We start from the raw sequence: 13,022 nt of genomic DNA, 5'->3' as shown, positions 1-13,022 counted from the left end.
TGACTTGGTTAACTTTGCTCCACCAGAAAAATCAACATTTTAAATATTTATATTCATCTAACACATGATACGTTTCCAAAAATTGGTTCCTTTCCAATATATGGACTAAATGATTACACAGATTTAGCCCACTTTTTTATTTCACAATCTTGGGACAATCAAAATCCTGTTAAGTGGATGCTTATTCCATTGACTTAAAGCCTTTAAGATTAATTTACACTTTAATTCTAGCAAAAACTAACACATAACCAAGTTGTATACAATTTAGAAAGAACAGTTTGTATGCAGCCTTTGTCGTGAAACTCTTCAGTTCCAGGATTTCAATTAAAAAATTAAACAGATTTTGTTTTAACACAGTTCTGGAAACCAATTATTCAGAGTTCTGTACAAATCCAAATGTTTAGAATTTACACAAATTCTGCATACAAATGGTAATTTCAAAACTGTATCCCATATGATTAAATGAACTCAGTTGAAATATAAAAATAAATTGACCTTTGAGGTTCTTAAAACTGTTATACACACACTTACTGAATGGATAAAACCAATAAAAAAACATTTGATCATTACGAACTCAATAACACAAAATTATAATACCTTAATAATCAAGCACATTAGCCCCTTAAATATTGTAGAGAAATAAACACAGAAAAATTATAAATTTTGATTTAACTACAACCATAGGATGTAAATATTTTACTGTAAGACATTTTGTACTTGTATTGCTCTATGAGTGCTAGGAATTCATTAGCATGAAAAAAAAAGACAATGGACTGCAAGATTTTCGTTTGGAACAGAGGATCTTGCTTTAGCATTTGACAAGCAGAAAGGGATTTGTGTTGAATGAGCTTCACTACTACCATATGTTCAATAGAAGACTTGAGGTACCCGCCCTCTGACGTCACTCACGTGACACATGAGCAGAAGGGTGGAACTGTGGGAAACAAAGGAAGCAATCGCTGCTGTTTTTACCTTACCATTTCCCTAGACTTTATTGCCCTCCACACATATTTAGTATTTCTGAATCTCACTTGTAGAGGTTACACACACACTTTCGTAGCTGAGACTTTACAATATAAATATTCAAAAACCCCAATGGAAAATGTAGTTAAAAATATGGAATGTTTCCTTTTAGTTGATTAAATAAGTTTGGAATGATTATATAAATAATTTTATATATCTGGTCATTATAAGGTTCCCTTTATTTTTTTGAGCATTTTATCTGTGCAGTCGTCTAAACCAATACATTTACAGATGTACTAAATCGTAAAGTGAATGCAGTTCCCACTTGTTAATGCATAGCGAGCGAACCTAACAACTATATATGATTTAGCAGTTACATGATTTTAAGTAACACACATTGTCAAAGGTTAAATGATGCATGCTATTTTTAGATATGGTTTTTTTTGAGGAATAAATGACGAAAACAAAAAGTTGGATAAAATATGTGGAAGTTTGTGACCAGTCACAATCGTGCCCGGCTAAGACGACTGTTCCTTGCGGAATATTCCATCGGAGGTTGTAGGTAGTTGGGACGTAAAGTTGTTAATTACTGTTGTATCTCTCTAAACTACTTATGGTAATTTTCAGATAATAGAGTTGAAATAAATTTGGGTAAGGCATTTCATTCTCCTTATATCAAAACAAGTCCATAATGGAAAAAAAAAAAAAAAAACCACACACACACACACACTCAATTTTGCAGATTGATTCTCAAAGCCCTGTGCCTTTACGAAATAATGTCCCTAGCGACCTCGTCAAGATACCAAAGAAACAGGAACTAAGTACTGTTGGACCAATGGGTGACCCGGGTCTGCGTTACACATCTAGGAACTAGTTTCTATTTTAAAAGTCAGAAACGAGCAAAACTAAAAATATTCAAACCTATGCATCATAGACCTAAAGTGAAATTATTTGCCTCTATGCACTCGTATAACTTTTTTTATGCGCTGCTGAATGGCACGACCTTTCGGCACAGCACTCGAACAATGACTGACGAGGCTAAGCACTCGAACAATCAAACAGGGAGGAGGCAGCTGCGTGATCTCACTGACCAATCATAACGTACCTTTTACATCCAAGAACACAATAACATACAAAATACACGACCCTCGCATTGAAGCTTTTCTGCAGGAAACAAAACATACAAAAAACTATGTCTTCTCTGATTGCCTGTGACAAAACGCTGATAAATTTACAGTCACTGTAACTGATCATCTGTTTGAAAAATTGGCAACCTGTCTATCGTCCTTCCTTTTCACAAAACTATATACACGGTGTTCTAGAAACATAATGAAAACTTCTAAATAAACCCATACATAATAATAGGCACAAAAAAAATACTGAAAGTAAATAAAATACACAAACTCTAACCTAGCAAACAAAAGGAAAAACCAGTAAAAATATTTGTAAATAAAAATAATTAAATATTAGAAAATATTATCAATAGTACAATACAAATACTAAACTCACAAAAAGACACTGTTTGACCATTTGTCAGCTGTCAACAGAAGTATTCAGAAATCCTGCAGCAAAAGAATTCTCTACATCATAAATTCCAGGCTGATGGCAATGGATGTCTCACATTTACACTATTGAGAATCGACAAGTTCCATTGGTGCAACGCATTACCGGTAGGACTCTGACTGAACCAATGATTGGGTTGGAACTAGGATTGTTCGATATCAGCTCATCAGCGGAATGGACGCAAAAAATGCAGATGTTCACAACAGTCTGCAATAAAATTTCCCTAACCAAATTTTCAAATGTCAATTTTTTTTTTTTAATAAATAATTTGCCTACTTTGCAATTTTCTAAAATAAATAGAGTCTCCAGCCTCTACCATATCCACAGCTGAACTAGTTCTCTCTTCATGTCTTCATTTCTTTTAGTATTGAAAATGAACCTTGTATATGGAATTTTACTGTATGCATGACTGCACTATAACAATATATGAAATATGAAAGTGTAGAATCCACGCACGACAGACATGAAACTTTATACTTGTGTATTTAGAGATAATTTATTAGTATATTTTTACGGTACAAGAGATAATAATTTTGAGAACAGTAGTAAGGATGCAGGACGTAGGTATAATAATAATAATAATACCGTATTTACTCACATATAGGTCACGGCAATTTTACCAGATTTTATGGGAAAAAAATAAAGTGCAACCTATATATGAAGAAAAATTTTTTAAAATTTTTAAGGAATTTTTTTTACAATACAGTAGAATCCCGCCGATGCGACCCTCCTCTGATGCGTTCATTCCGTTTATACAACCTTTTTTGAGAAACAGTGAAAAATTTGAGCAGAGAAAGTCGAAAATTTGAGTAAAATCTGCTGAAAAACAAGTCTGTTACACTTTGTTGGGCACTATGTGTTCACGTTTATCGTGGCGAGAGCTGTACTGTAAGCAAGCAGGCATACAAAAGACTGCTAAAAATAGATACCACCCTTCTAGACTGTCCACGCGGCAGTGTCTAGCCGAGCTCGGCGTGTCCACTATTGCACGAAAAGCCGTCTCAGCTGTCATGTTATCACGTGATGCTTACCTCTCCCATCCCCTGTTAATTCTTCAAGGCTCATCCCTCCCAGAGCCACAAACCATGTAAAAACACCCTCCCCCCCCCCCCTTTTTTTTAACTAACATTTCAACACATTCCCTCCCTTATTTCAACCTTCTGCGTGAGAAACTGTCAGCATCCTCCTCCCCTCCCACACCGCGTGCGGCAAAAGCCAGGTTGTATAGTCCATTCTCTGTAAAATAAATATTTTTATGGAATTATACGACTGTCCTTCGCCGTTAATAAATACTTTATAAGTTTAAGTTATTATGATACAATTTGTTTATTAGTCACACAGCAGTTTCTGCTGAAAAATCACTAATACCTCGAATTTTATTGAATAGAAAAATTTAGCAGGGCCGTAAATGTATTTATTTTACTGCATAGTTACTTTTCCATCTGCATTCGAACGTGGTGTTTTTTTTTTTTTTAACGCTGTGAAGGGTCGTGGAAAAGGTAATTGCTTGAGCTGTCAAAATAAACATCGCTGATGGCAAGCCTGTCGGTCTGTCGCTGTGATTATCTACTCCAAAAACATGTCACAGCATTTCAGGATAGCATTATTCTTATATCGTTCGTTTATAGCAGAATGTTTTCTACCTGATCCACACAAGTTCCTTCGCAACGTTTTGAACGAAAATAACCACCAGCCGGCTAGCATAGCCGAACTAGCGTGACGCGAATTCACTTAGCGTTAGTATTTATCGGAACCTTAAACGAAAACCGCTGTAGATATAAAAAAAATCATAACAGGCCTTTTTTATTCATAATTAAATTTACTAAAACTTTTATTCTGTGCATTTTTTCAATACAAAGCACTGTTTTCGAGTTATAGTCTACAATTAAGACATTTTAAGAAGTCAGGAATCTAACTTGACTTCAATTTTCTATATTCGGTTATTACGAGTACTTGTTGTTACAACAATTTATCACGCCATTATCAGCTCTCGTAGTAGCGGAGTTTTACAGTACCCGTTAACTCTTTCGTGCACGGCGCGCCGGCCATTCGTGTCATTAAATTACCGGTACGACCTATATGGGGGGAATCTTAAATACCAAATTCAAGACCTCAAATTATGGGTGTGACCTATATGCAATGGCGACCTATATGCGAGTAAATACAGTAATAATAATAAACACCTGAGGAGTAGACAAACACAAGAAGCGTTACAAGAATTCTGTAGCATCACTTCTGTGTCATTTCAACCTCTACCTTGCCGTCTCCCCCTTCCGGCCGTTAAAACTAGCATACAGCATGTTCCGCTATGTACCCATCCCCCCCCTCCTTTTTGAGCCTTCCCTTTCGACCGCTAGCGCATGCATTGGAGTGGCGTTGCCGTTGACACAATCCTCCTCTAACGGTTCTCCCACCATGTACCTAACTATTCACCTCATGTAATTAATATTTTCATAACTCTCGGAAATTATAGTCCCCTCAGCAAAAAGTTTCACGATAAAATAAAAGTCTGGGTGGTGGCAGGCTGGAGCATATTTTCCCCTAAAATTACTGTCACTGGGAAATTTTTTATAACTTATCGAGGATTTGAAGTGAATTCACTGACCAATACCAAGTTCCCCGACTTTTTCCGATCATGGACACCCTGAAACGGCCATGGGCACAATTCAGATCGACTGTAAAGGTCCCACTGCCCTTATCTATAATGCGAATGACGTCACAATGCAGCACGGAAAACCGCCCTGTCTACAACTGCGACGTCTGAATCTATTGGTTTCTGAAGCAGTCACCAGAATGCACCCAAAAATAAAAGAGTTTGCAGATAAAGTTTTGAATATTCATTTAACTTTATAAAAGTTGTGGGAGTTAAAAAATGTGTAGTCTGTTTGATGTGAAATTTTTGAACCGGGAACCAGAAACTGCAAACACCATGCGTGGTTTTCCTTTTCCTGCTACGCTACCAAAAGGACGCCGGAGGGTGCACACAACCTGGAACACTGACACCACACACGGGGCTCGGAATGGCACGCACCCTTGCTGCCGGCGCCGGGGCGGTCCTCCGTGGTGACCTCACCTGACCCCGAGCCGCCGTTGAAGCAGTCGTCCTCCTCGTCGTCGCAGTCCTTGCCGCCTGGCCGGGCGCCCGGCCTGCCCCGGGACGTGGTGGTGGGCGGCCGCGTGGGCGGCACGAACACCGGCGTGATCAGGTCGTCCCCTGCGCACGCCGGCGCGTCTTAGCAACTGTTCTGCTGTGTTAGGTTAGATCTGTCACATATATGGGTCATTCTACAGAGAAGGTGCCATTCCGGTATGATTTTTGTTCGAAAGTAAATTTAGGCCAGTGAAGCTGAAATTTTGTGATAATGTAAAAAATAGTATTACAAAATTCATTAAATTTATTCTGAGAACTGTATGGTGGGACATGTAATGGAGGATACTAACAACAACTTATTTGTGGAAAAAATCAATAAAATAAAACTTCTCAACTTAGTATGTTTTGAAGTAATGCATTACCATGTACACAATTCATTTTTAACAATAATTCTTTTACATTTTTGGTTGGACATATTATATCACCTTTTTTTTTAGAATGACCCATATGTGTATAATGTTTGCGAAAATTAGGTTTCTTTCGGAGGATAGGTTGTAGCACATCTAGATGATCGTAACCAAGATGAAAATTTGCAATACACAAAACATTTTTAAAGTATTATAATTCTTGTAAAATTTTTTGTTATTTCTTTTAGGAAGGTAAAATAAAAGGTTGGTTAGGTTTCCCCCTAAAACCATTAAAATGTATAAAATTTTACAAAAAAAAAAAATTATTCTGACCACTAAGTCGCAAGAGCGAGCAGCAATTTTGGATAATGTTTAGTATGGATCGGGGATTTTAACACACTGAAATGATTTGTCACCAGATAGCAATAACGTATTTTTTTCAGTGACCTTCAAATTTTTTTTCTCCCAGAAAACAATAAGGGAGGCCTTCGCTGTGTTTACAAGAACCTAAGTGTATACTTATATAGAATATCCTTCCCTGCAGCATTTGTAACCATTAAAATATCAAAAACACTTTTTCTAGTAATTATATTTTTAAAGAATATATGCAAGTATATTTGACACCTTTACTTGCAATATCAATAATTTTAATATGTGATTTGCATCATGCTGCATAAATTCATACCTATGTTAAAAGGTGTATTTAAAACAGTGCTAATTGCTAAAAGTAGTATGGAGTTGAGCTCCTGGATGTATTGCAAGCAGGGCTAGATTTTAAGGAATATTTTAACCTGCCCAAAGGACAGGTGTAATCGAAAATTTGCCTGTCCGCCATCCAATTTGCCTGTCCGCTGTTTTACCCAAACAAAAAAAATTTCGACGTCGCTGAAAAAGTGAGAAAAAAGGATTTTTGCTATATTTTGCACCTATTTTTATCACACACCTAACATCCTTATTTAATCATCATTTTCAGACAAGTCACTGTCTGAGTCACTGCACGAAATACTTGGCTGATTCTGTCTTGAACATCTTCGATAAGGAGGCTGAAAGGGTCGACATTTTCTCTGAACATTATGATACCAGAGATTTATTGCTGGTGCTGGATCAAACTCACTTTCAGAAGGTGACTGTATTTGAACACGCATGAGGGCAGACAGTGTATCATCATTTAGACAGTTTCGCCAGTCTGTCTTTATAGACTTCATGAGCGAGAACCCTCGCTCACAATCTGCAGTGTGAGCTGGCAGGGAAAGCACAAGATCGATGAGAGAGAGTACATTTTCATACTCAGTGTGGTATTTGAGATTGATATACTCCAATTTGCTTTGGTTACTGGATTATACAGCTGGTAAACTGTGGTCTTTAGACTTGTCCATTCCAACTCAATCATTTCACACTTTACTCCATTATTCACAAGGGAGGGAGAAAAAAAGTGTATCAACCTAACGATGCAAGTGTCACCAAACTCTGGCTGAATGCTTGTAGGCCACGTTTTAAAACTACACAAATTTGTAGCAGTCAGTAATTCACAGAGTCCAGTTTTCTTATCTCCAAGGCGAGATTCTAAATTTTCAACAATTGCATTTATAACAGCTGTTTTCTTGGGTGTCTGCAAAGGAGCTCCTTTCAACCGCTTAGCTTCATCTTCAATTAATTTATTGCATGCACGGAGATCAAAGCCATCTTTGTCACAGAGCTTCTGCAACATGGTGATAGTATCACACAGTGACTTTTGTGTTTCTGCTACAGTCAAATAAGGATGTTGCAAAAGTTGTGAAAAGTAACTCAAAATGGAGGTTACATTGCAAAAGAAGTGAATATACTGAAAAAATTCCAAATTGTTCAGTGCATCTTCAATAAATTTGCATGAACCAGCAGTTGATGCCTTACACATTGATTCCTGGTGTAAATTTTCTGCAGTGAGGATAAGTGCAGGAACAATCTTGAGCACATTTGTCAAGGCTCGTTTGGTGTGAGAAACCCGAGTGCCTCCAACTCTGGTAGGTACGCAGAACTTGATTCTCAGAGTTTCACAATATATTTCAAGATCGCTCGGTGCACTGGACTGTGGTAGAAGAATGCATATAATTTCTTCAAGAAATTTTCCACTTTGAGATTCAATGGTGTTTCAGAAAGTGCAGCCTTCAATGCAAGTTCAAGATGGTGTACTAGACAATGTATAGCAACCAAATTGGGCTGAATTGATTGCTTCAATTTGGTACTAACTCCATTATGCAATCCTCGCATCACTGCTGCACCATCACTTGCAAAGCCTACCAAATGCAGCTTTAAATCTGAAATGGTGAACCCACAATACTCATTTAAAACACACAATATGCAGTCATAAATCAGGGCTGCATTAGGCCTTTCTACATGTTTAACACCTACAAACTTACAATGTATTACCCCTTTAACAGCAAACCTTACATAAACAATGACCTGTTCTTGTACAGCACTGTCTGTAGACTCATCACACATTACTGAAATATATGGTGCACTTCTTAAGTTATTTTCCAATTCCTGGCGTTCTATTTCTGCAATGGAACCCAGAAATGCTTTGCACTTCTTGTCAGTGCGGTAAATATTACCAACATCCAGGCCTTTCTTTGTGTCAAGTATACACTGCCAAACAAAGTCTGTGAAAGGTCGCCCATGTTTAGCCAAGGCATGAGACGTACGAAACAGTATTTCCAGTTTAGTGAAAACATCCTTTTGAATACTTTGTAAGGTCATCTCTGCTTTGGATTGTCCAGGTTTTGTCAGTATTGCATCTTCCATATCTTGAGACTTGTTGTGGGCACTGCTTGTAGCATGCGACGTTAGGTTTTCCTTCCTTCCTTAGGTTTTACTTGAGCAGCCCGTAAAAAAAACTGATCCAGATGATTTTGAATGCGTTTCGCAGACTTTGCAAAACATTTGTTTTGTTTCTGTGTCGTAACGAAGCCAAAGAAACTCGGAACACCAAGACGTTAAAAAGGTACGGGACCGGGCGATTTTGTCATATTTAACATTATATTCTGACTTGTCCTCGTCCGTTTTTCTTTTCTTTTCTGGTGGTTTTGAAGCACCAGTAATGAATTTCCACATTGTGTAACGCAGTTAATTAAATACTTAAACAATCGCAGTGACAAGATAAACTGTAAAAGATTACCGTGTCCTGTGTAAACAAGTAATGTTTATTTTTTGATGCAACGGTTGACAGGCAAATTTTCAAGCAGTCGCAGTCACTGCGGCCACTATCAGCTGCATCTGGAGAACGCCGTGAAATGTTAACCACGCGAAAACGCTTTTCTGTTAACAAACTATGTTAAAGTAGAGCAAGGAATTAGTGAAGTCGCGATTTATAAAGACAATAAATTTAAAAAATTATATTTTGAAAGTATACAATGGTAAATTACGTAATTGTTGGCTGCACTGCAACAAAATTAATATTAAAACATGCCAACAAAAACAAACATCATCGGTGTGAGACGTTTTGCATCTCTAGCATACGAATATGACTATGTTACGTGAATCATGACGTGAACTTAAGATTTTAAGAATTATGATTCAGAAGATTTCAGCGCGATTTGTACATAACCTACTTTTTTTCCCCCCCGCGGTATACAATAGCCAGAGTCGTCCGTCACAAAAGAGCAGCCATTATTGTTTATTTATAGATATTGTCAAAGACGTTTTATTTGCGGACGCGGTCGCATAAATGTTATTAATCACCTCTGCTGCATTAGTGCGTGCGAATAACCTCTGCGTCACAAGTTGCACCTGTCCACCGGACAGTTGCCTTTATTATTTTGCCTGCCCGGACGAGATTTTGCCTGTCCCGGGCAGGCGGACAGGAGCTAAAATCGAGCCCTGATTGCAAGTGTTCAGATTTCCAAGCTAATGATTCTATCTGTGACGAATGCATCTGCAAAGCAACAAGAGGCACTAGCAGAACAAAAAAAAGATCAGCACAGAAGAATAATAAAAGGGAGAGGAAGCAGACAAAATTAAAAGTGCTAGAAAGTGGCAAAAAGAGAATACTGTTGCAGACTAAAGAAATACAGAATTCTGAACAAATGATAATACAACTGAAAAGAATATGTATATATAAATAAAATATAAAATAATTTCTTCAATATTTGATTTTTATATCGCCTTAGTAAATTTTGTTTAGCTTAGCTCAGGCAGAGACTGATACTTGTGGTATGAAGATAGAACTGAACAATGCAACTGCCTATGAAAACATATGTAAGAATAAATAAAAACTATTTTACTATATTGTGTTATTTCCAGCTGTTATACTCCACACTGCTTTAAGCTTTCAGCTTATGTAGTAGGCATTTTTTTTAAAAAATATAGAATTTGTGCATGCTTACGTAATTGCTGATTATTACTGAGTTACTAAAAAGTCCTGAAATCGGTTTAGCAGATATTGGTACGCTGGCACTGGGTTTGAAAATTAGTAATCACCTGATCCACTCTCAAACAGCGGGGTACACTCGTCCTCGTCATCTGTATTGCAGCCAGACCCCGCTCCAGAGTACACCAGGTCGTCTGAGGGTACCACGTAGCCATTGGGTGGAGTCTGGAAACAGAAAAAAAAAAAAATGTTATCAGCTCATGGAATAATGTGCCACAGGAAAAGTAGTGCTATTTTCACAAAGTTAATCCGTCACAAGAAACATAAAATCCAAATGAATGCCGACAAACTGGAGAACATTTTTTTGTAAGTATTTTTCTTTTATCAATAACTCACAACATGTTTGGGTACAACTATAATATGGTAGGTATTTAATTATCCATGGACAAAAATTTTAAGAGCTTCCAGGAGGAGAAAATGTTTATCATTCACATTTCATTCGTAGTGTACAGGGGCTAGCCAGGGGGGGGGGGGGGGTTTAGGGGTTCAAACACCCCCCCCCCCCCCTTAGCACAAAATCATTAATTAATTTCTTATTAATCACTCAAACAAATTTCATATTAAAAATTAATAAAACTTTTACCATTACAATATTTAAATTTAAGTACCGAAAACTGCTAAAATAGCACTATTTTACACCTTAAAATCCAAATTTTCCCGGGGGAGGACCCCCGGACCCCCCGCTTTAATACGGGGAGTGGGGGGGCCATGCTTCTTAACACCCCCCATACACAAATCCTGGCTACGCCACTGGTAGTGGAGTCATAAAAAAGTGAATCAAGCCAGAGGAGTTAAAGGTCTTTAGGTGGAGAGTATTAGAATGGATTATCAAATAATACTAAGGGTCAAAATATATAATGTATGCATAAATATACTAGTATCAATAATCTTGTTGAAAGCAGTTCCTCAACTGGGTTAAACTAACAAAATTAATTTTATCTCATCTGGGTTTAGTACGTTTTTTTTTCTCCCCCTTTTTTAGGAGTATCTAAAACATTTTGGTAATTTTGCAGAAGAGTGGCTTCTGGGAAATATGGTTAATAATGACTGAAGTGAAAGGTTGGTTAGGTTATCTAAATTTATTATGTATTACATACACTTAATTTAAGTATTAATTCCTTATTAAATACATATTATTTAAGGCCCAACCACATTTGCACCTGTCCGTCTGTCTTTTCACCTCGAATACCTGGACCAGTCTGCGGTGCAGGGCATGACCCTCCCGCTGGAATAACTGTCGCTGTGGGACCGCACTGTGGAGTTTTAAAAAGAGTACAGGGTCACCTGATTCGGATCGCAATCTTGGCAGCCAGATGGTGTAGAAGTGCAATGTGTGTTAACAGTGTTTACAGTGTAATTTGTAGCATACCTGCCCATCGGCTCGTGTGAATAAAACTACGCCCGCCAAAAAGTTTGTTTTATTCAGTAGTTCTCCGCCCAACCTATTTAGGAATAAACTACCTAAGTGGAGAAGGGAGCACTCTAAGATGTCGTTAGTTAGCAGAGCCTTCACCAAGAGGTGCAGCCACGGAGCTTAGTAAGCCACACTGGGTCCCGCGACTTACACCATCCCTCGAGTTAAATATCCAGGCTAACCTGGCACCCTCCTGGACCTAGCTCATATTTAAATTATTGTAAATTACTTGTGCATCACTAAGTTCAACGTGGTTCTCAGCCACAGGACCGCCGGGCGGTGGCAGATACACATAAATAAATGCACTAGTAAAGAAATATCATACTTTTATCCACTTTTTTGAAACTCGGTCATACAAAGTGCTATTTGATTTTGTTACCTCGACAACACACCAGCTGTATCTACCATGACGGGTCTATACCAATTCTTAAAGAGTCGTTATACAATGAAAACTTTAAGACGTTTGGCTTTACGAGGTTTTCTGACATGTTATTGCTTGTGGAGTGCTACACAATAGACCTTTCAAAGTTACAAGAACTCTTTAACGATTTCGAAATATTAAAGGTAAAGTTAAAGCTAATTGGTCAGATTTCCGAGGCCCAATTAGAGTCTGCGAGGTAGATGTTTTATACAGTGGTGGTAGATATTAAGTGGTTTGAATTTTAAGTTGATATCTATATTGTTCTAGAAATATAACAAGAGTATCATCCTCCAAGATTACATGCATAATTGCACTTGTGAGGTTAGAAAAAAAAGATAAAACTAAATCTAAAGTTTATTTAGTGTATAAAGAAAGTTAATGTCATGACCCCTAATATAAAGTTACATGTTTCAGTTTGCAACAGTTTAAGAGTTTTAAGGACGAATTTATAAACTTCACAAGTAATGCAAGAGCACAGCAAATAAAATGCAACAAATGCAGAAAATTACTTAAGATGCAAGACATAACCAACATTAAAACTTGAAAATGTAAAACTGAAGAAAAAAATTCCCCCTTCTAAATTCCATAAATTCATGTTTATCATGTAAACATGCAAAATTCTCAATAATTTGAAAATTATTATTCACTTTCATTATGTCAAAGTTTGATAAATGTAATGCATGTATGTAATAAAACTGTAGCCCTCTTTTGATATGATGGTTGCAACTTTCAAACGTTTTGAAATACATACTTCGCTTCAA

General features: G+C 37.3%; 1 protein-coding gene across 4 annotated transcripts in view; it reads right to left on the bottom strand.

Annotated features, from left to right (window-relative positions):
• Positions 1 to 13,022, bottom strand: part of LOC134538321 (neurexin 1) — a 449,323-nt gene that overhangs the window by 16,257 nt on the left and 420,044 nt on the right. For 2 of the 4 annotated variants that reach the window (XM_063379534.1, XM_063379536.1), the window contains 2 exons: positions 10,477 to 10,591; positions 5,558 to 5,740 (listed from right to left, as the gene is read on the bottom strand). In XM_063379534.1, coding sequence (XP_063235604.1) covers positions 5,558 to 5,740; positions 10,477 to 10,591 — 298 coding nt within the window. Of the gene's footprint in view, positions 1 to 5,557; positions 5,741 to 10,476; positions 10,592 to 13,022 lie in introns of those variants that run through there. The other 2 variants (XM_063379535.1, XM_063379537.1) reach the window with 2 other exon arrangements.

This window comes from Bacillus rossius, chromosome 13 (genome assembly GCF_032445375.1).
Source record: "Bacillus rossius redtenbacheri isolate Brsri chromosome 13, Brsri_v3, whole genome shotgun sequence".
Taxonomy (NCBI): domain Eukaryota; kingdom Metazoa; phylum Arthropoda; class Insecta; order Phasmatodea; family Bacillidae; genus Bacillus; species Bacillus rossius.
The sequence above is the reverse complement of the archived record's forward strand: the minus strand, read 5'-3'. Positions and strand labels throughout refer to the sequence as shown.